The following is a 24,409-nucleotide window of genomic DNA, read 5'->3' on the forward strand; positions in this document are numbered from 1 at the left end:
TGAACAGCCTATCGTGCCAGCCTATACAGCACATGAGGGGCAGAGCTTTACTCTGTGTGTTGTAACTTGCATATATATTTATTGCACTTGACGCACACACACGCATGGCGTAATCTCCACTGGGGACAGGGGGGGGGACATGTTCCCCGCACTTTTCGAAATCCCGTTTGTGTCCACTCCGGTTTGTGTCCACTTGTATCTATTTAATATAGATGAAGTAAGAAATCATTCCAATGTGTACTATAGGACAGTACAAAAAAAAGTTTAAAAGGGGAGTGATTAGTAAAATATGCATAAATAAAAAGAAAGAATGCTAGGTAACATAAGATAAGAATAAACAAGTTTAAATGATTTGTTATTGGTTGTGATCATATTCTAAAGATGTTTGGATTATTGAAAAGTATACAGCTCCCTTTCATGAGTGTTGAGAGCTGTATCCATAAATTCATTTTGTGCTCAAAGTGCACCAAATTGATGCATTTCACTTCAACATTTTAAAAAACATCTTCCCGGGGGTGCATGCCCCCGGACCCCCCTAGAGGAGGTAAGGACCCCCCTGGAGGATGTGAGGCCCACCCCCAAATAAAGCAGGTTAAAATAATTAAATTGCATACATTTTCTTTTAGTAAACACTGCAAACAGGTCCCACAGACCCAAACAGCACACAAAGGTTAAAGGTAGCATATAATAATGTTAAAATGTGCTAAATATATACACTGCAAAAACAAAATAAAGAGGAGTAAAAGTAGCCCCCGACTTGTTTTATTTTTTGAAAGTAGCCCTCATCCTAAAAAGGTTGGTGACCCCTGGTTTAGATAGTTCACTTTAGTCTAAGTTCAAACGGTTTGGTCACAATTTATGTGAACACATATTTCCAAGGCACTCCTTTATAATTATTGGGATAAACAGGTTTGAAATCATTCCAATGTATACTATAGGACAGCAACCACAAATATCCTTTAAAACTGGACTTTCGACCCAAACCCAGCTGTTGACTTGTGGATGCAAGCAGCTAATCGCAGACTCAACCAGAGAGAAAGAAGTAGGCCTACATCATCAGCTACCATGTCTGACAGAGAGGAAGACAGTGAGGAGAACAGTCAGGAGGGTAGTGATGACAGCTTGTAGGATTACTGGTCGTGCTAATGTTGTCTTGTTCACCTCAGCATGTGTGTTCTGTGTTCACCTCTGTGTGTTCTGTGCCGTGTGTCTGACAAATAAAGACCGGTTTATTTATTTCATTTTAAGGATGAGCACCAAGCAACATCTCCAGGTGCTCCTTGGAGAACCAGGGCAAAAAAGTCATGTGCACCCCTGGCTATAACGTCACATGGTGTAATTGTGCTTTTTCTGCTTTAATCGCAACCAGATATAAAAAGACAATTAATTTGGCTCTTGTTTGTCAGTTACTTAAGGTGCTTATTATCCCTCTTGCTTATCTGTCCTTCTGCTTCCTCTGTATCAGTCATTTCCTTCATCTACCCTTCCTTTAATTTCCCTATTTTATTTCTCCATAATCCTTTATTGCCCTCCATACTTTTGTCCTTTGATATGGGGAAATGAGAGAAGGAAGGATTCAATCACTAACACAACATTTTATGAATGATTGTTGTCTTGAGATACATTCGTGATGAGGTGAATCTACTACCCATTCACTTTTTTTTTTCTGCATTATATATGTTTCTCTTATACACCTTTCTATCTTAACTGCTTCTCCTTTTTCTCACCTCTTCTCTATCGCAATTCCTCCTCTTCTCAACTTTTTCCATCTCACCTCCTTTATTCCTTTGTCCAGTTTTCCCCATTATAATGCCTACATGCTCTCTTTAGTCAGATCCAATGTGTCAGACCTTTGATCAGCTGAGGCAACAGGAGGAAATCACCTCTCACTCTTTCATTATTCATATATTCTCCCGCCATCTGTCCATCGACTACACCTGACCCAGCGAGTAAATAGAACTGGCCCGCTTCACGCAAAACAACATCAGACACACGACTCAAACATAAAATCTTGTGTCTCTCTTTCTCGGCCAGGTGTCAACTGCCTCTCGTTCTCGTCTTCTTTGTTCACACGTGTCCCAACCCCCCTTCTCTCAGTCTGCTGAATCAATAGCTCTTCACCTCTCAGTCCATTCTATTAGAGACAACAATAGCTGCACGCCGGACTTAGATTGCCTCCTATTGTGGCACAGGATGTCTATCAGCAAGCTGGACAGAATCAACACGAGAATGCTTCCACGGTATGCGTACGTACGTCTGTGAATGTGTGTGTGTGTGAGCGAGCGAGCGAGCGAAAGATAGAAAGAGAGAGGGAGAGATGACATGTCACGATAAAGGGCAGACGACTGAAGGACAGGGCAATAATCTGTCTGTGTGTGTGTGTGTGTGTGTGTGTGTGTGTGTGTGTGTAGCAGAAAGTAATTATGAGCGAGATGACAGTGTGTGATATGGTGTAGACATAGGCGTAGACAATTACAGTTGTTCAGAGCTACAGGACGATTTGCTCGCTTTTGTTCTGTTGATTTTTGGGTGCGTCTGTCCTGAGTTTCAGGGCACTTATCTTCTGCAGCACAAGAGAATAGGCAGTCCACAAGTTTGAGACACGGCAGATCCCTTAGGATGCGATAGGTCAACGCCGAACACGGTTGAAGTTAAAACTATTTGAACTCTGAGCGGAGCACACATTCACACCAACGGTGTTTCAGGGCCGGTTCGGAGCTGGAGCTTGAAAAGCACCGGGTTTTCCTCTTCACACCGCAGCGGAGCAGCCTCTTAGCTCCGGAATCCGGTTCATTTCGAGCACCAAAAAATTGTCCGGCCAGAGCAAAAGCACCGCATACGTCACGCTTATGTCGAGGCGGGGGCAGGGGCAGGATCAACTCCTGAACAACAACAAAAAGCCGGCGTTTTATCCAGTTTGTACACAACGATAGAGAAACTTAACAAGCAGCAGTGGTCCACTGAAGAGACCAGCTACTTACTGGGAATCTGGTCTTCCGAAGAGGTACAGAGGAAGCTGGAGCACAATCGGCCATTGTTGTTGTTGTCGGTGTGAGCTGTGAGGGGTTTCCGCGCGGTTTGGCTTCATGAAGCAGGCACGCAAACGGTTACTTTATGACGCAAACGATGACGCAATGACGCAGCACCAGTCGGACTCTGGGCGGTGTGAAAAGAGCCGGAGCTAAACCGAAGAACCGGTTCTGAACCTGAAAAGCTCTAGCACGGAGCTTGAACCGGAGTTGCGTTGGTGTGAATGAGGTATCTGTGACAAATTCAAGCTGGTCCAGACGGCGACGGTTAAAAGCTAGTGCTGTGTCTTAATTGGCGTACTTCTGTAGTTAAAGGTGCTATTTTGAGTGTAAGTGTGTCCCAATGGGAAATATAGCAAAATGCATCTAAAGTACCCGAATGGTGCACTCAAAGTTCAAAAAGTGAAGGGTCGGACGCTGGAAACGAGGAAAGTCAAAACTACAATAAAAACAAATAAAATACACAACGTGAGCTGACAACATTAAATAGGGTACAGTAGGAATACAAAAATAACTTCATGCATTGCTTTGTTGAACTGAAACACTCTGGGATATGACTCAACAAAAAACAAGATATTCTACGATGAGTGATGCAAATCCGTCGTGTGTATATTACGCAAGTTAACAGCTTGTACATCTTCAACACCACTATTTTCCTCCAAGCATTTTCTTTGTGAAGTGGCCTGTTTACGCAACACCAATCCAAGGCCGATTAATTTTTACAACAGATGTGAAAGCTTTTTTGTTATATCACAAGGAAGTATGGGAAAGTAACTGTTGCAGAAAGTTAATCAGGACTTTCAGGCTGCCTTGGTGTATGACTTGTGTCTTATAAGAAGACTGCCTTGGCTTCCATGACCCCAAACGTGATAAGCAACACCTGCCTTCCTGCTAACAATGTTTTTATCCAGCAAAAGGGTGCACACTCTTTTTCTTTATGACATTCTTATTACATAAATGTCTCTTTCCATCCTTCCTAAGCCTCATCCTTTATTCTAACCTCTTCCCCTCAGCAGCTGTTACTTCCATTTCCACTGAACTCATGTAAACTAACTTGGCTAACATGAGACAACCGTAATAAATAAATAAAAAGTGGGAAAGTATGTAATTTAGATTCCAGTTTATTAAAAAGAGGTAGGTGGAGGTGTTTGGGTCTAAATTGTTATCGAACAGTGGCTACATTTATATGCAGACCCAATGTAAGACAGACAACACAAACACATGTACAAACAAGCTGTCAAGCATCTCACCAGCTGGCAGATCACTCCAGTGTGTGTGTGTGTGTGTGTGTGTGTGTGTGTGTGTGTGTGTGTGTGTGTGTGTGTGTGTGTGTGTGTGTGTGTGTGTGTGTGTGTGTGTGTGTGTGTGTGTGTGTGTGTGTGTGTGTGTGTGTTGAGTGATAGCCCAAGGTGACAGTAGGGGACCCTTGGGGAATACAGAACAGGACATGGCGTCTGGTTTGGTCTGGCTACCGTCTGCTAGACGTTGCTTCTCGGACCCCTGTTCCCATCTGAGGGAGACCCCATCTCTGGCTGGCAATGCGGAAACAGATGGTTACCTTGACGATGAGCAAGCTCACTCCGATTAGCTTGTGCTCAAAGGGGGGGATCATCTATTATTTGTGTTTTTTAATGAATTGCTCTTTCTTCTTTTCCTTTTTTAAATGACTTGACAGCAGAAGGATTAACAGGACAGACGCTAGATATACTGTAAAGATGCAACGCTAATGTTTTAAGCCTCTGGTACATCAGTAGACATCAGTACTGTGGAGCACCTCTCACATATTATACTGAATGAATACAAAGATACTTCATATTCTCCAATCTGTAGCTACCTATACGATTGAGGTAGAATATAAAAAACAAAACTGCATCTGATAAATAATAAACATTTTAGAACAATTTCACATTGTGGAACAGACTCCTACAGAGACATTTTCCTGTTGGACCCTCATTTGTCAAGTCTGCCATTGATATATAAATTCAGATCCATGGGAGAAATTACATTTCTCCAATAAGGGTCTTGGAATTGAAAGTATATTTAAGAGCCCCGGCTGTAAAAGGAATATCTGCAGAATTAACATAAAAGGTAGGTTTTCATCTACTGGCTCTAAAATTGAGGCCCCCCTCAGGGGTTGTGCTGGCGGAATAATGGACTTCTTAAACTTTTTGACTTTATTTCCCTCGCTGGGCATGGCAGGTGAGACTCATTGGCAGCACATAGCTCCTACATACTGAGAATGAGTTATGAGCGTTTCAAGTTATATATGCTTCTATATCGGTAAAAAACAAGTCAGTCAAGGTTACTAATATATTATGGAATTAACAAGACATGTTTAAATGAACAGCCTGATAACGGGAAGCTCCATTTTCTTTCAGTGAAGCAGCAAAAATTGCACCATTTTTACAAGTTAAATGAGTCATGTTAGCCAGAGGCGCTATTCAATTTAGCTCTGTAAAAGAATAATTGTCTGCCGGAGAGACTGGGGTTACATTAAGGTCAAATTAGCAGAGGTGTGTTGCAAATGGGAAGATTTATTGATTTGTAGACGGGCCATTTCCTGTTTCGCCTTCTTACTGTATCTTGTTTAGTTGCCCTTTCAAATTCACAGTGACTCTAATGCCCCGGCCACACGAGGACGAAAACGGTCGTTTGCGTTACTGTTTAGTGTCATATAGACCGTTCGGCCACACGAGGACGACCGAATACGGCACTAAACGACTGCGGAAACGATAACGGGTCCCAAGGTGGATAGAACGGCATACGCAACGCTCTGGGGGGTCCAACGGCTCCGTGTGTACGCCCTATACGATCATTTTCTGATAATGATGAGGCAATAGCCCCGCCTCTCCCCACCTCTGCTGCTCACCCCCGCGTCAAAGTAAACTGCACACTGAATTCAGATTATTTATCTTTCTCTCGATATGGACATAAACGCGAGTGAAGTCTAATCTGACAGGACGGAGACACCTCTCAAACTACCTAAACTAGTTATAAATATGTTTATTTTTACTGTCGGCCGGGTCACTCATTACTGGATCAGCTGCTGCATGAGACAGACACTGACGCTGTCCGAAGAGAGGGTGGAAAAAGAGAGGCTCCGTGTATTTTATTATTATATTATATAGAGTCGTTATTCATTTGTTTTAAAGCTCAATAAATAACAAAGAAGACCTTTGACCGGCACTTTTATAATTTTGTCGGAAGATTTAAACTTGAATACACGTTGACTGGCGAAAAACTCTGCCCGGTTCCCTCGGCCCCCACCGCGGAGAATAAACAGAAGGGCAACCATGACAACCATGCTTCTTCGTTGCTTTTGTGGAGGAAGTTACAGCGCCACGTACAGGCTCCTGCATATGTACTGCAGCTTCTCCAGCGGTTGGAGCTAAACGGAGCTGTCTCGTGTGGGCAGACACTATCCGGATTACTATTGCGTGTGGACGGAAGCTTGTTTGATTGCGTTTGCGTTAATCCTATGCGTTTAGCCGTTTTCGTCCTCGTGTGGCCGGGGCATAAGATGGTAGTTTATGTATTGGTATAAAAGAAGAAAAGCACTAAATGGATCACATGGCTGGGTAATCATAGACAATAATAAACATTGGCCGATTTGAACATTACTAATGTTGGCATTTCCAGAGCAGTAGTTCAGCCTTGTTTTTTGATCATCAGACTCAGTGTGGCAGCCTGTTTGATGTGTAAATGAGGTGTCGAGGGCTGTGTGCTGTTATCTTGTTGATGTTGTTGAAAACACACACAACAGTGCGTGTCTATTTAGCAGTGCCTTCCAGGTCATGCGAGGACAAGAGAATGGCTGTCTTCACTCATTCATCCCTGAAACTGTCACTCAGTCTGCTAAAGCGATTCTGATGTAGGATGTGTAGAGTGGATGTCAGCATAGACAACAGCTCTAATTGAATCAATAATGCACACATAAAAATGTTGCTCTGCACACTAGCCATTAAAAGGCTTGTTCGAAGCATTCCTAACATGTATGTGCTTATGACGCGTGAAGATTAACAAGAAAATACCGCCTACAGAAAGACATTTTGTACAGGTTGTTCTGATTCTGACTCGCTTGGTATCTACGGATTTGTATTAACATACGTATCCCCGTCTGCCCCCATTGGAGGAGGGTGCTGCCAATTAAAGCATCTGCTCATTAGAGAAGCTGCTTAAGTGAATTGACAGCCAAAATAGCCCCGTTCACTTTTAGGTGGAGGAGAGGCATGGCAGTGAGACACTAAAAACCAAAGCTAATGGCCAATTAACTGTATTAAAAACAAAGAAAAACTTTCAAAAGTGTTTACCACTGTACACCTGGTAATTATAAACCAGCTGTGTTTCATGGATGGATGGGAGAATGCTTTTCTTCACAACGTTTTCCAACCAGTGTTTCAATATTTCATGCAAATTCGTCCAAAACAAGTGGACAACGGATATTACATGGCGCTCATAAAGGCAGTGAGCAAATGTAATTGCATGGGCAGACTCTCTCATCTCTAACCCCCCCAGACCCCCACCTCTGGGCCCTCAGTTAAGTGTAATGGTGTATAGTGGATGTGAGAGGGTTTGAGACGAGGTCAGAGCTGGGATCAGCGACTAATTATGGTGCTGAGGCACTCGGCCTGCGTCAGATTGTTTAGAAAGCATTAGGGGGGAAACATGGGCTTCCCTGGTGCATTGCACGTAATTAGTTTGGAGCCAAGGTCACAAACAAACTCAAGCATGGGGACAAACAATGCGCCGTACACACACAAGACACACACACTCTATTCTTCTCCTTTACTTCCCCTGCTCTCAAGCTTCTCTCCGTCTCGCTCTTTCAGGGGCAACAAGGCACAGCGTCTATTAATTTCCTTAATCAATAGCCGACCAATTGATAGTTATTTATGGATGATCACTTTTTATGCACAACACATGCTCCACACTATTCATTAGCTCTAATGTAGGACGGGGCCATATATATAGAGTTTCACAATATTAGGTTTATTTTATTGAACAAATGTATATTATATGTACATTTTAAAACAAGCCTGCTCTTCTCAATAAAATGTTCCTCCGCCATTAAGATATAGTTTTTTTGGCCCTAAAATACTTATTTCCATACAACAATAAGCATATGTCCTAATCAATACATTTAAAGACTAACTGCAGCGGCCATTCTCTTAAGTGTTATTTTAGATGAGGGTCATTGACCTAACTGTGGAGGACTTGGCAAATGCTTTTTTTTACTGTGCCAGAAACCAATGAATAGAGTAGCTATGACAACCACCAACACCCAGGCTATTACGATTTGAACCAAACAGACCTCTCTTAATAACGTTAAGTCCGGCTGCTGCAGAAACACTCTACAACATCAGGAGGATATTTCCCCTAATGACCCAGAAGGCCATCCAACCTCTGCAGCTGATCTAGAATGCAGCAGCTTGACTGATCTTCAACCAAATTTCTCCCACAATACACTGCTCCTTCACTCCCTTCACTGGCTGCCAGTGGCTACCCAAATGCGCGTATAGACACTGGTACTGGCCTACCGTGCTGTGAAGGGATCTGGTCCTTCTTACATCCAGGACATGGTGAAATCTTACATGTGCACTTCTCTCTGCATCAGCCAATAGGCTTGTTACTTCCTCACTGCGATATGGACCCAGGAACACACATGCCTGTTTGCTATTATGGCTCCAAAATGGTGGAACAAGCTTCCCACTGATATCAGGACAGCAAAAAGTACAAACATATTCCGTAGGAAACTGAAAACCAACCTGTTTTTGGTAAATATATCTGAACTTTTCCTTTTTTGAGTTTGAATCTTCACAGTTTTTTGCACTTATCGAAAGTCGTTAATGTCAAAAACGACTAAAAACTTGGCGGTTTTTGCTGAGGAACAACGTTTCTTGCATTTCCTGACAGCGCAAATGGCATCTAAAAGAAGTTGTGCTTCAACATGTGGTTAAAAACTGATTTTAAGACCAAGGCCGAATTGAGGACGGTGAGTCGAGGTGCAAGTGCATCCGGCAGCCCAGGCAGGCCCGTTAAGAATTGACAGATGGCTCAACCATGACCGCTGAGAGCGAGGTCGATTAAGAGAGCTGCTGGGCAAAAGGGTTTGGGCTAAGACATGATGAAACAAAATGAAGCTTGGTGCGCCGGTCTGTGTGCAATTATCTGCTCACGAGACTCCCAGACCTGCTTTAGAACATGCAAGACAATCACATTTCTTAAACCCACACAAGAAAAGCAAATTCATCCAAACGCTGAGTGTAAGAGACGTCCTGTTGGCTTTACACTCTGAATAAAACCCATTATCTGTACTTAAAACTAGTTCTGACATTTATGGATTAAAAGTGAATCATGCCAGTAAAATGTCTCAAAAGATATCTTGTAAAATATTCCTTAATAATAGTGGATTTACAATAACAAAGAAGGAAATTAAGCTTATAAATAAAGACATAAAAAGACAAGCTACTGTACATGTGCATTCACCCACTCTTTTAATGCACTTAAGGCATAATATATCTATGTTACTGAGATAGAAAATGTTATTCTTACGATGTATTTAATTTATTATATATATATATATATATATATATATATATATATATATATATATATATATATATATGGGGGTGTATTCAAAATACAGCCACTTTTTACTTGAACACAGTCAATATGTACACCATGCTCCATACATTATTCTGACTTACATAATAATGAGAATAATGATACAAAAATAGGAATTCATCCTATATCGCACTTGCAATAAGGTCAAAATATTGCAATAGTAGCAATCAGTCTGGAGATCTCACCCTCGTGTTATCACCTGAGACACTTTGTATAGATCTAAAGATGCTTTAGATAGCACACTTCCTGCCAGGCGCAAACAGGTGGAGAAGTGAAGTAAACAAAGTGGAAGTGATAAGACCACTTATATCCATTAAGACTAGATCAGAGGAGCAGGGATCCATGCCAAACGGAGATTTAAAAGAGCTCGGAAGAGAGAAAAAGAAATGTAAAGGTATACTAAATCCACAAGGCAGGCAGTAGGAGAGTGAGCATGTACTCATACTGGTATAAAACCATACGAGGGCATTTGTATCAGTTTGTTCTGAGAGAACCACACACACACACACAAATACACACACACACACACACACACACCCCCACCCACCCACCCACCTGGATGCCGTCCAGCAGTTTGCTCATGCACCAGAAGCTGTCAGCCTCGATGTTCCTCAGAGCCTCTTCCTGGAGACTGGACACGTCAAAGTTTTCCACTTCCTCCTCTAGAGAAGACAAAGGAGAACAGACGGAGAGAGTGAGAAATAAGCACTGCTGGGGAGAGAGAGATGGACAGGCCAAAAAATACATTTTTAAAAGAGCTAGGTAGGAAACGGGGAAAGAATAAAAGAAGAGACTTTGTTGTGCAGTATGCCCACCACTCAGAAGAGCAGAAGAAGAACATCAGGTCAGAAAGAGGATACATTAAAAAGGGAGAGGCTGGAAGCAATGGGAAAGGTTAAGGTGGTGGGTTATGAATGAGAGGAATACAAAAGAATGAAGATGCTGGCAAACTGCAGCACAGAATAAAGTATAGGGATAAAGCCAGGGAGGCAGCTGAGCATGTGGGTAGAAAATACAAATCTGAGTAATAGAGAAACAAAATGATTACTGTCTTTGGCACAACCATTTTCCATGGCTACTTTAAGCATTATAAAAATGTCACAGAGCCATACAAAAACAACATAATGTACCCTTTAAAAAGGCAGGAACAGTGAGTTTGTTATTCTTAAGGGCAAACAAACAAGCTGATGCAACTGTTTTCCCCCCATCTTTGAACCTGTTGAAGTTAAATCAGAATCATGTCACCAACTTTTTAATGAGTTGCCTTTATACTTCCCACTCTTATATGTTTTTTTTAATATATTTCTATCAATTTATATGTTATGTTTGTGACCTTTTGTTTAAATTGTTCATATGCATTTCCTGATACCATTCATTCAAAAAGCTGTAGTGTTAAGATTGAGGTATAGAAGGAAGTCAGTAAGAATGCAGCGGTGCATCGGCCAATCGTAGCCCTATTTTCTGTCATCGGCACATCAGCAAATAAGGTAACATGCGTTGATGGTTGAAGCCGATTGTCATCCGTTTTGCGAGGCTATGTGACTGTTGCAGAGTTTGTGTTACCCGTCATTTATTTGGCGAACAAGATCTGAATGACCTCCGTAATTTTTTAAGGATTACAACACTGACTGTGGCGATATACGTTAACTTAAAAGTCCATACAACTGCAGAAGGAGCACATCGCTACAGGTTGTCCTCCTGTGAGATTGTTCACGATCGGTAAAGAAAATCCAGCATTCATAGAGTTTTGACATCTGTTCACATCCCTGTATAGCACTTCCATCGGCAACATTGTTATTGTAAACATCGGTAGTGGCATCTGCTGAGACATTTGCAATTGCTGCATCCAAAAAGGTAAGTGAGGACCTGTAAATAAACTCCGCAGAGTAATGTACTGACACATTCTAAAAGGCATAGCAGACGAGACAAAAGGAAACCATTTCCAAGCAGGGAGCACACTGAGTTCCCAGTCATCTCTAGTGGGTGACTTCAACGACGGGTGTCATCAGATGTCATTAACGGCAGCAGTGTGTGACGGACTGCAGGGGCTTTGACGGGCTTCTGACAAGCCACTGACAGCCAGTAGAGAGGAGATGGGACGAGACTGATTAACAATGATCTACAGAGAATAGGAAAAAGGAGAGAGGGGGCCAGAGAGACGGAGAGTGCTTATATGTGGTCTAAAAAAAAAAATTGAGTTATGCATTTGTGTGAGTTTCTGCATTCCTAATACAACAGCACATACACAGGACCTGGCAGCTCTGTTTGGTATCCTTGGTAACCCTGGTGGAATGTTGTCAAGGTTGTAATGAGCATGCTCAGTCCGACAGACAGACAGCTGACAGCAGACCAGGGTTACAAAGCCACTAACAACTAGGCACTATATATATATATATATACACCACACACACACACATATATATATATATATATATATATATATATAATATATATATATATATATATATATATATATATATCTATATATATATATATATATATATATATGGTGTGTGTGTGTGTGTGTGTGTGTGTGTGTGTCTCATGCAGGCCCTCTCATCATTGTCTTGTCTGCTTGAAGTCAGGTAAGGATTGAAGGCAGACAGAGAGGCTACGGTCCCTTCATTTCAGCGAGACCTTTCATCCCATCACACCCGGGTAGATCAAGGTGTCCAGAAATTGTGCTCGCATGGCCACAAGATCTTTAATACCAGATATGGAAGTGGTCAGAGGCTGGATTATGATTATCTGTCAGTGTAGTTCATTCTAGAGGTGTGGAAGGAAAATGAAAATGCATTACAGCCGCAGGATATACTGTACAATATAGCCATTTTTAGCGGAAACATAAAGAGATACGATCTGATGGAAAACCCAAAATATTTCTCCGCAGTTTAAATAGGGGCTACAGAAGAAGAAGTCAACCAAAATCAACTAAAGATAAATGGCGAGTTGGAGCAGCTGTCGTATCGGCAAAGAGACAAAAGTGTCATCTGATCAATTTGAAGTCAGTATTTAGTCTGATAGCATCTCTATAGTGATGCAGGAAAACAATGATAACAATGATAACACATGAATGCAGCCCTCTCTCTCTGGGCAACAGTGATGCCATTACATTTGTAGTTGAAACGATTAATTGCTAACGGGCTGACTGGCATTCCGCATGGTGTCGTTGCTGATTAACGAGGTGGTGAGAGTGCCACTGCTCCGCCGTTCTGAGAGAACCTCCCCCTCCCTCCACCTCTCACAAGTATCCCAAAGTCTCAAATCGGTCTTTGTCGAGGCTAAAGCGTCGCTGTCGGGCAGCGGTCCAATCCTAGACCTTGACTCTGGAGAAGATTAGAAGGGACGGCTTGCAGGAGTCCAGTGGTCGCACTGGAATTAGCCATTGCTCATCACAATAACAAGGACACACAAGAGGAAAGGCTAAGAGGAGGTACTGGATTCAGTGTGCCTGGATCACAATGCAACAGTGCCCCCTTTGACTGCTGGTGGAACTAAGCAGCTTTGCACTGATTAGTGCTTAGAAACAGCTAGGTCATCACTCACTTTCATGGACAGGTGGTCCAGCTCTTTCTGTTCAATGTGAAAAGGATATAATAATCAAAGCTGTGGAGTTAAGTCTTATACCACTACATGTGGTTGAGTTTTCAGGATCCTTCAAAATGTGGTGTGTTTTGGTGACATAAAAAGCAACATTAGGTGACCTTGAATGCCTCAAAAGTCCTCAGTTGACCCGCCTTCAAAAGAAGAAATGGCTAATTGCTTGCACTAGACCCATGCCTCAGTAGAAATGCCTCCAAGATATTCTCCTGGTGATTACTTTTGGAGCATTGCCTCCACACTAAGGACCCAGCCACAATACATGTCTGGGAAAATGATCCATGTCTCAGAAGAAATGCATCCCAAATAAGAACCTAGGGAATTCGCCGGAGTTCAAACTTCAGTGAGCCTTGCGTTGGAGAACGGGAGTCTCGGTGGCTTTAGTTCCGTTTGAGATCCAAAATAACCTTTCACCAAATGATATTCTGGGGTTCTTCAGAGGAACAAGCTCACCTTTGCCGGAGAAGAGAAGGGGTTTGAAACGCTCATGTCTGAGCGCAAACAAGAAGCTCGTAGGCCTCTGAAGACGGGCGTTTTGTGATCAAATTGGCAGAAGAGAGCAGGCCATACGACAGACTTTTAGGCATCGTAAAGGAGCATCGCATGCATGCAGATATATCTATTAAAATACCTGTGAAACATTTGATTCCAAATCTATATATTGGTTGCATGAGGGTGAGAATGAAAAGGTCATGTTAATTTACAACCCAAATTTAAGGTACAATTTTCTCTCCACCATCATCTGCCGTCGCCATGTCTTTTAATACCTCGACATTTCCCTGAGAGTCTCTTGAACTCTCTTCTGGTACATCAATGCTTTTCCTCTGCTCTGTTCCTACTGACATCTCATTCTGATGCTATTGCTACCCCTGCCTCTCCAACCTGCTCTATTCTCCCCCTTTCCTCATTTCCCATTGGCCACACAGCCAGTTTCCTGCCAGGCCGCAGGGCTGATTTCCTGTTTGTCCTGGCGCAGGGGGCAACTTGTCCAGAGAGACCAACTGCTAGGTCGCTGCCAGCTGTGAGCACTTGGCACAGCTTGGCATGCAGAGCCGGGTTACACCTCCAGAGACCAAGCACACACACACACACACTCGTGCCAGCGCTGCCATCTGCCCTCTACAACCATGGGCCACAAGGTAATGTGATGTAAGATGATAAACGAGCTAGTTTAGCCTGATGTAATCATAAAGTGTGTATATGTGTGAGTGTGTGCCTAGAGTGGGTGTGTGTCTTTGCAGACAGCAATTGGCAATAAAGAACAGTCCCGTTTGACAACCTTCTGTTGGTTTAGATTAATCACAAGTGAACCCGAGTTGCAGACCGCCAGAGAGCGAGAACGCTATAACAAGATTTCACCATCCGAAGCTCATAAGATACCACGAAGCGGGGCGGTCATTACTTATAATTTACAACAGTTTGAGGATACATTTTATGAATCAAATAAGTTATAATTTGGTTGCTGAATACAAATATCCACCATCAGAATGACAGCCAAGTGACACGGTTCACACCTAAAAAACTAGACACATGTTGGCCGCTAGACATGTTTCAATTCCTCCCCCAAACACACACACCTTGCAATGGGCTTCTGCAACACAAATGATTTCCCCATTGTGGCACAATTAGTGTGATAACACCACTGTTAATGAGAGAGGAACACTTTCCGGAGAGGTGGCGTTCATACTGTTGGATAATTAAGACGAGACTCGACCTGGCAAACCTGGTGTCACCAACACAACGGGAGCACACATGCTTGCACGCAGCATACAAGATAGAGGGAGATGAGAGCACTACCATGATGGAATTATGGCTGTGTGAGAAACAAGATGTAAAGATATGAATAGACAGCTGCAGGTGGACAAAGGTGGAGAGGAGAGAAAGAGAAAGAGAGACTTTGGAAGGGATACAAACGGAGGAGATATAATTCTAATTGTTTGTTTTCCTTTGGGGTCATGAGACTCAAATCTCCAGAGTAGTTTCCATAAAAGAAATCAATGAAACATTATCCAGTATCTTTATTTCATAGTTCTTAGAAGTTGCCACGTTTTTCTTCAAAGTACACCACTAAGCTTACTCATTGAACTCCAGCCTCGCCCGCGATAAGGAACGCTTTCGGCTATCAAATGTACACAATCACTCCAACAATGCTCTCATCTCCCACTATCTGAACCTTACACCGTGTATCCATACATCAAACAGCAGGCCCCACAGCTGTTAGCGAGATAATGTAAGTCTTTGACATTAAATACAATACAGCTATTAATACCATATCTGCCTGTGTGCAGACACATAAGGATCCACTTGCCCCGAGGAAAGATGGCGTCTTGTGTGAGGAAGTGTGTAATGTTGAGTAAGGCCACTGCATCCCATTAACTGTTGATACTGCTGCCAATATCCACACCACATCCCTCCAAATCACCCCCACCCCCTCATACTGGCCTGTGGGATGTTTGTACAGCACAGATGTGTGTGTGTGAAACGTGTGATTCAACATGTGCACAGCTGGCGACAATTGTGTAACCATGGCGATGCCAGAGAGACTGACATTGCCTGGGAACAGGATTTGGTCTTTGTTTTCCCACTTTTTTTTATTCCAAAGTGCTAACAAATGAATCGATATCCAAAGTACACATGTAGAGCAATCTACAAAACAGTTCCCGCTCAGAAAGGTTGCCAAATGATCTTGGAATATAAGAGAAAAGTTGGGATATTAAAAAATGAATTTGTCTTTTTAACAAAATGTTTAATAAACTGATTGTTCCAACTGGATAATCCACCATTTTGACACATGAAGTTCCGATTACTATTAAAAAAAAACGTAATATGTAACACAGATAATTTAAACAATATAGGAGTTTAGGTAAAGAGGGTCTAATGAAAGACGCTAAAAAGTTGCATATGCAGCATTTTTTTTTATTACGATTGAAATGCACAACTTTTTGTCTTTGAACTGTTGGTCAGACAATTTAAAGACCTTACCTGTGCTCTGCTAACATACAGTATGATGGCACTTTTCCCCCAATGTTCACTTGTTTTAAAAGACATTTGAAGATATTGCAGATTTCCATGATTTTGAACCAATAAAAGATTTCTGATTGAGATTGATTGATTAACTGATTCATTTGGGTTCTGATCCAATACAAACACTGAAACTACTACTACTGATATTCTGAACAATCTGTGCTGCTGTATTTGCTGTAAAGTGTCTCTACTGTAGGCTATTTTTATTATATGTACAGCACTTTGGCTCGACCAAAAATCGCTTATAAATGTGCTATATAAATAAAACTTGATTTGATTTCATTTGAAACTTTTCATGTCAGAAAAAAAATGTAGAAAAGCTTTTCAAACAAGTTTGGTTCAGATGCATGTGACTTTACCCAAATAAGTGCCTTGTTTGTTGTTATCACTATGCCACATAAAGCATTACTGATAATGCAAAGAATGTATTTGTCTTGTTCCCCATACCACCAAGTCAAATATGTGTATCCATCGTTTGCCAGTCTAAGCTTCTGAATAGAATAACAGTGTGATCCTGAAGTGTTTTAGCATCAACGGCTTGGTCATAAAAGAAAACGTGTATTTAATGCATTTCTTAATTATGTTTTCTTTACTGGTTTGTGTTTTGTTTTAGTTTTCTTGGCCAACCAGTGCCTTTATTGAAGTGACAGTGTTAAGGGGGTTAGAGATATATATATATATGAGCTATATGGCAGCCCAGGTGTTCATTTCATGTAACACCTTTGTAATATATCACACTCGAGTGGTTTAACACTAAATGCATCCGGCAGATAATGGGCAGAGCTCAATCACACATTTACTGTTGCTCTATATAGGATGCCTCCTCCACAGACACAACATTTTTTTAATCACGTAAGATGTCCAATCCACTCAAGGCCTAGTCAATCTTCCCACCTAATGTACGAGACACGTTTGGGAGCTGAGGGAAGGTTTCTTGAGATGTAAGTAAAGGATCAGTCCATTAAGTCATTAGTGTGTGTAATCTGCTGGCTTAGTTAGGAAAAAACATAAGGGGAACAGTAATAAGAAAGACATTATGAACGGCAGCTGACACATTTTATCACGCAGAGGTTGACATGTAAAGATGTAGCTGATGTGTAAATGTGTGAGGACACGGTATGCAAGTGTCCAGATCTTTTATGTTTGCATGGGTAAGTGTGTCTCTGCGTGTGACAGCTTTGTTCCAAACAAGCTCACACATCTGAAATGTGAATGAGTCTTTGTGTGCGAGTGTGCGTACAAGCACAAAGTTGTGACGCAACCCAAAACATCACACACGCCGTGGCAGCAACACGGTGAGATGACTGTTTCAATTGCCTCCAATTGCATCAGGTCAAGCGGAACGCGTCTCGCTGGTGACAGAATGATAAAACAGATTTTTTTTCCCCCAATGAAATGTCTGACAGAGAGAACGAAAAATAGAGATCTGAAGCTTCTCTGCGACGGGAGCTTCAATTTATGGCTTTTTATAGTCAAGTAATTAACTTAATCTAAAAATATTCAATAACCCCTGCGATTATTCACAGCAGATAAATCATTTTTTGACAGAACTATTTCTCTGGAACATTTCAGAGCGCTATTGCTTTTTGATCAGGAGCAATGAGAAAAATCTCTGGTAATACAGGGAAATAAGATCAGGTGAGACGCAGATGAAAGCACCGCTATTGATTTGTAGCTTTATACTGTATATCGTATTGTCAAACAGTGGTATTAACGCTCATCTCTCTCCACACCGTAGGCCAAAATATGTAAGCTTCAGATCACGTTATTAAAAGCGGCAACAGATGTAATCAAATCCATTTGCTTATTGATATCACATGAAGAGATTTCACATTATTGCCTGTTAATTTATTGTACGGTCCTGTTCTCTGCCACATTTCAGTTTACAACTCAATTCATTTTAAATGGCTAATACATATCATGCCTTCACCGCAACTCTTGGTTCATTTGTAATAGGGTATCTTTTGATTGGGTCAATTCCTATGTACAAACATACTTGGTGTCCAAAACCAAATAAAAAGAAAGCAATTAAACACATATTCACCTGACTTTAAAATAACAAAATCAATGTGTTATTCATGAAATTGTACATAAACAACAAAGGTTATGACTTATTTTCATTGCAGTCACGGCACGCCCTAAATCATGAAAACTGTCATCCAGAATCAAGTATATATTTAGATACGACTTATTTTTCAAACAAATTTAATCAAATAAAAAAAGATTCTCCAAAATGTTTCATTTTATAAACAATAATAGATTCCGAGTATCTTAAGTTTTGCATTTTTAAAAACTTTTTTCCAAAGTTTTAAAACAAACAGGATTGACATGAAAGGATTTAGAGTTTGTTAAGATTGATATTATAAATCTTTTTATTTCTAACCTATTTTTGCTTAGTTTTATTTGCATTTTTGATTGTGATATAAAATGTGTTTTTCTTCACTAATTCTATGCGCTACAGATCCTATGCATAAATATCTGGACAATTGTTTTTACAATATGATAAGCAGATATATTTTAATTGATTAGCACATCTAATTGAGAAACTACAAAATGTTTAACTGCTTATTCTTTTTGAAGGAAATACAGAGGATACATAGAAAGCTCCTGGACTAAGCTATAGTCAGATGGACCCACACAAAAACAACCAGACATTTATTATGAATACAATCCATCTTCTCGTATACAAGGTTTATTCTCATGTTCGAATTCATTTATAATCCAGTGGCCTTAAAAATGGATGAGTGGCAGCGAGGTTAAAGCGTGTCACGGAAAACGGTAAATGTGCATTCAAGTGGAGCTATGGGAATACTGAAAGCAACCTGTTTAAGGAGAAAATAGACAATGAATAAAAAGGCAACCAACGAAAGTCTGAAAAAAGAAACATATTTACGGGGGGAATGAAAGAGAGACATTTATTTGGAGAAAGGTGGAGATAGACAGAGACTGAGGGGTCAGAACCACATGGCTGATTCAATTCCTGCCAGTCAAAATGCTATTACTTAACCCCAGAAAAAGGTGATTGTGTTCTAAAGCGAATAGAGGAGTGGAGACAAAGCTGGAGCCAGGAGAGGGAAGGCGTCAAAGACAATTGAAGAACAGATCTCGAGCTATCTGAAGGAAAATAATGCCTAGTGCCGAGTCAATAATCTCATGGAATGATTAAAGCAGGAGAAATTAGAGATAGCAGGAGTAGATAAGGAACAAAGTAGAAAAGACAGTATTCCTGCTGGATGTCAGCAGCTGTGCTCGGCAACCACTAAGCAGCTCATTAGAGCTAATAACAGCCGTTAATCAGAGGGAGACTTCGAATGAAAGGCTGGACCAACGGTGGGCAGACCAGAGGGAGAAGGAAGCCGATATTAGTTAACCGCCTACTGGCCGAGATCCACTGCGCAGATTGCTCAATCTTTACACAGCAGAGAGGAGAGGAATCAACAGGATAAGCAGAAAAAGACAAAGTCCTCACAATAAAGTTCTTCTGGTGGTTAACTGGTTGAAAGTATACAGTGGTGCAATGTAGACGGGTCTGTATAGGCCCGACATAGAAGCTGGTATCGCAAGGGGTCCCACGAGAAAAAGCTATTGGATTTTGGATTATTGAAGAAAATGAGATCTGTGGCAAACACATATTAACATTTCCTAATTATTTTTGAAGCAGAAATGCAATCAGCAGAAGTAAAAGGATAAGGTGGTTGTGCATCACCACCGCTAAGCTAAAGGCTTTTATGACTCATAGAAGCTTTTTGACATTCGTCATCGTCTTAAAAGCGTTTTATGTTGTAGAATACAACGTTGAAACCTCGATACACTTGTAAGAAACGTTGATAAGATAAGGGGACGGGAAGTGGAAAAAATGCTAACTCATTTCCGTGTTGAAGAACTTGTTCCTGCACCATCTCCACAGTTGATGTGTACGCTATATTTAGGATATTTCTTCTGCTCTACCTAACTTAATAGTGTATGTTTCTGACGAAGCAGGTATCTATGCTTTCACTTCTAATGCCATTATACTCCATTGAAACTGTAATTTACCCTTGCCGAACACAGGGTTGAACTACTGTTTTTCTCAAGGGACTTTGGGGGTTTATAAGACAGCGTAGATAACAGTTCCACTCATAGCAAGAGAAAGCGGTAAAGATATTTAAAATATATCGTACACTGTTGTCAATTTTGTTAAGGTCGGTTGGTACGTTGCTTTAAGAGGCTGCCTCTGTTCACATCCATACATCTCTTTGATTCTGAGCTGTAAGTCATGTCTGTTTCCATCTATGCCACCATCTACTGTAGGTAATACACTGGCTAAGTACCTCATTCCACCCCATTTCAAACAATCACAAGCTCCAAACTCTATTGAGGCTCCCATCTGTTACATAAGGGATGATGTAAGGTATTATTAGGGCACGGGAACTACAAAAAGAAATCAAATCAATCATTTGACAAATAATACACATTTAAGAGCATTATCCCTTACTTGAAACAGCCCTTGAGTCTATAATCAGAACTGCATCCTTAGCTGTCTGGCTTTTAGAAATGACAGGCTGTCGAAGGCCGTAATTGGCCACTCATAAAATAAGTTGACTAAAATGCGACCTGACAGTGACTCCTTTCTTACCGGCTATAATATAACAAGTGTAGAATTGGACATTTCTTTATGTAGAGCCAATCATTACATAATGGTTCAGCACTGTAATCCTGATGTGAGGATGCCTAACACAGCATGGCGGTGCTCACTGAGCCACAGCTAAAGCGCCATGCCAGTAGACAACAGGGGGAGAAGGGGGAGAAAGACCAGATGGGGGAAGATGTATCATAAAAACCAAAAGCGAATGTCTAAAGTCAAGCAAACTGCTGCTTACTGCAATATAAAAGGCATACCTAGTACATGTAGTTCATCACAAGTGAAGACATCTTAAAGGGGACATATCATGCAAAATGCCCTCTTCTACGTCTTTTATACATGAATATGTGTCCCCGGTGTGTCAGGGTCAAAAAATACAACCCTCTCTTTTCCTCTATACCCAAATCTCTAAAAAAGGGGCTGCAACAGATCTGATACAGACTGATCCAGATTTGAACACTGTCCTGACGTCAGGAAGGTGACGCTACGGCTATTGGTCAATTCTCCATCTATCAGGGGAATGTGGGGTTGGGCCACGGCCGGCCATTGCCGCTCGAAAGCGCTGGAGACGCTGTAGTACATATGCCAGGCCTGTAAGTGGCGCTGTAGTCTGCCACAAAAGCAGCGAAGAAGACTTCCCTTGCACGGTTGCCATGGTTGCCCTTGTGTTTATTCTCCGCTGTGGCTCTTTTTCTCCCTCCCCGAGGCAAGAGTTTGCGCCTCCTGCTTTAAAACAAATGAATAATGACTAATCATATGTAAGGGATAATGTGCAAAGACGCAGTCATTATGGCGAAAAGAGCCCGACGTGAAGCGGAGGGATCTAGATCGGCATGAAGGTGTTCTTTTCCCCATAATGACCAAGTCGCTGCACATTATCCCACTTATTACATGGCCACATTCTCAACAAAGTAACGACATGACTCCCAATATTAATTGAAATGCTTTTATGGATTTAGAAAAGGATTTTATTGATTTAAAAAATAGTTGTATGTATTGATTTAAATTGACATGCATCCGCTAAGAAAGATAGTCCGTTGTTACTGTTTGAACTAACGTAGCAACGGCAGGAACTGCTTCGATAGTGTTTTTGAGGAGCTTTTTGATTACAGATTTGAAAACATCGTTGCTTGCTTTAAAAGTAGCACAATTCATTATGTCAAACCTTGGAAAGTATCTAGATATCCCTGCCCTAATGCCAAAGTAACTGGCAACTGAATATGTGTCGCCGTTTGATGTCTATGTCTGGACCGCTGCGTAAAAAGGAGGGTTTCTTCCCCATTACTTCTCTTCTTACTTCTATAAGAATAAAACACGGAGGACGGAGATCTCTTTTTCTCCCCCTCTTCTCCCCGCTGCAGCCCAGCAGCTGATCTCAGAGCACGCTCCCCTCTCCTGCAGGGGGGCGTGGTCAGCTGCAGCTCACAGAATCAGCCCCCTGCAAAAACAGCGCTGTAAGAGCAAATAGAGCGAAATGAGGCATGGCTAAAATTCAGGATCTGTTTGGTATTTTTTTTTTTAAACTATATTTATATAGGTATGGCCCTACAATATATTGTTCAAATATAGCATGATATGTCCCCTTTAATTCAAAGAAAGGTTCCAGTGTCCTCAAATTTCAGTTTTTACCCATGAGTCTCTTTATATAGGAGCTTCAGTATGTGTGTGTTTTTGTGTGTGTATTACTAACATCTCATCTCACTTCGCCAATCTGTGCCCTGGGTGTGTGTGTGTGTGTGTGTGTGTGTGTGTGTGTGTGTGTGTGTGTGTGTGTGTGTGTGTGTATGTGTGTGTATGTGTGTGTATGTGTGTGTATGTGTGTGTATGTGTGTTGTTACACTCCTGCAGGCATTTCATCACAGCTGACTGACAGTATGTTTCCATCTTCCAAGCTTTGTCCCAGGGTGCTCCACAAAGCCAGTCTATCTGCAGTGTTATACACACACACACACACACACACACACAAGACTAATGATGATGCAGGGACTGTGTGTGTGTGTGTGTGTGTGTGTGTGTGTGTGTGTGTGTGTGTGTGTGTGTGTGTGTGTGTGTGTGTGTGTGTGTGAAGGTGTGTGTGTGTGTGTGTGTGTGTGAAGGTGTATGAAGGTGTATCATCAGCAGCCATCCAGCAAATGTTCAGGCATTGTTCAAAGTGTGGTTCTATAGAATGCTTTAGCTTCTCTAATACCTACTTGTGGTACATTAGCAGTATTTAGGCAGTCTGTCACAGGCAGCCTGTCACAGGCAGCCCCCCCCATCAGGCTCCCACATTAAAACCAGTTGGCCTCATTTGCATTAGTGGAAACTTGGCATTTTATGTTTGCATATGTAGAATAGATCAGCACAGGCACACACACGTCTAAAAAATACACAGAAATCGGTATGTACACAGCCGTAAAATAAAGACTTTTTTGTAGGCTTTCAACAATAATCAATGATGGAAAAACATCTAAAGACCATAACAAGATTTACTGCCGCACACATATCACATGCATTCAACGTTCACAGAAATGTCATTTATGCAGTACTAAGCCATGGCCCAAGGAAAAGTCACCTAGCCATTGTCAGAAGTTGTATCCACGAAACAATTAAGTTTAAAGAGGACATACTTAGGCCTGTCGCGATAATCAATAAATTGACTTGTTGTACGATAAATAAAAATGGACTCGATAACTTTTCTGAGCTCGGTAAATTGCCGTTTACATGCATGTTTATTTACATAAGGATGTGACCAGCATTTTAGCCCGTCGGCTGTAGCTGCCAGCCCGGCGCGCTGTGAGGGGCGGGGCTCACACACAGCCAGGTCAGGACACTCCGTGTGCAGCAGCCAAATAAATAATATAGAGACGAGCAGGAGACAACGTGTGACTTACTCGAAGGGAATTTGAAGTTAAATGGAATTGATTGCAAAACCTAATACCACATCTCCGGTGTGGGAATATTTTGGATTTAATCCAAATCAACGAGGCGAACCTACGGACTTGAATGAACCGGGCGGTGTGTCACATTTGTTTTAAAAAGGTAGCAACAAAAACTAGCAATACGACCAACCTTAAACTGCATCTGAAACACAACCACCCCATTCCGTTTTCCCAGCTGGGAGCAAACACGGCAGCTGGAGATGGAGAGCCCCCACCTTCCCGACAGTTTGCAATCAAAGATGCAGTTGCCTGACAATGCAAACATGTTGGTGTTCCTTGCTCGAAATCTTTGAAATACAGATTTGGATATGGCCTGTTGAGGCATCTGGGTCTTTGTATGGACAGTGGACTATATATATATATATATAAATAAATGTCTGGTTGTTGTTTTTTTATATATATATATATATATATATATATGAGAGAGAGCTCTGTTTTCCAGCCTGAGTCTATTTAATTGATTGTTTTGGTTGTGTGATTTTAATTAATTTATTATAATTAAATGTATTTGTTTTATTTATTGTATATAATTTATATATTTGAATATTATTTCACATTTCATTTGCAATGGTGAATGTTCAATAAAAAGG

The 24,409-nt window shown here is 41.4% G+C and overlaps 1 protein-coding gene across 4 annotated transcripts in view; it reads right to left on the minus strand.

Annotated features, from left to right (window-relative positions):
• tbc1d22a (TBC1 domain family, member 22a) overlaps positions 1 to 24,409 on the minus strand; it is a 127,984-nt gene that overhangs the window by 51,200 nt on the left and 52,375 nt on the right. For all 4 annotated transcript variants that reach the window (XR_004570816.1, XM_034234345.1, XM_034234346.1 and 1 more), the window contains one exon: positions 10,209 to 10,315. Coding sequence is in view for 3 of the 4 variants with exons in the window: in XM_034234345.1 (XP_034090236.1) it covers positions 10,209 to 10,315 (107 nt within the window). In the remaining variant the exon portion in view is untranslated. The remainder of the gene's footprint in view (positions 1 to 10,208; positions 10,316 to 24,409) is intronic.

Source organism: Gymnodraco acuticeps, unplaced genomic scaffold (genome assembly GCF_902827175.1).
Source record: "Gymnodraco acuticeps unplaced genomic scaffold, fGymAcu1.1, whole genome shotgun sequence".
Taxonomy (NCBI): Eukaryota; Metazoa; Chordata; class Actinopteri; order Perciformes; family Bathydraconidae; genus Gymnodraco; species Gymnodraco acuticeps.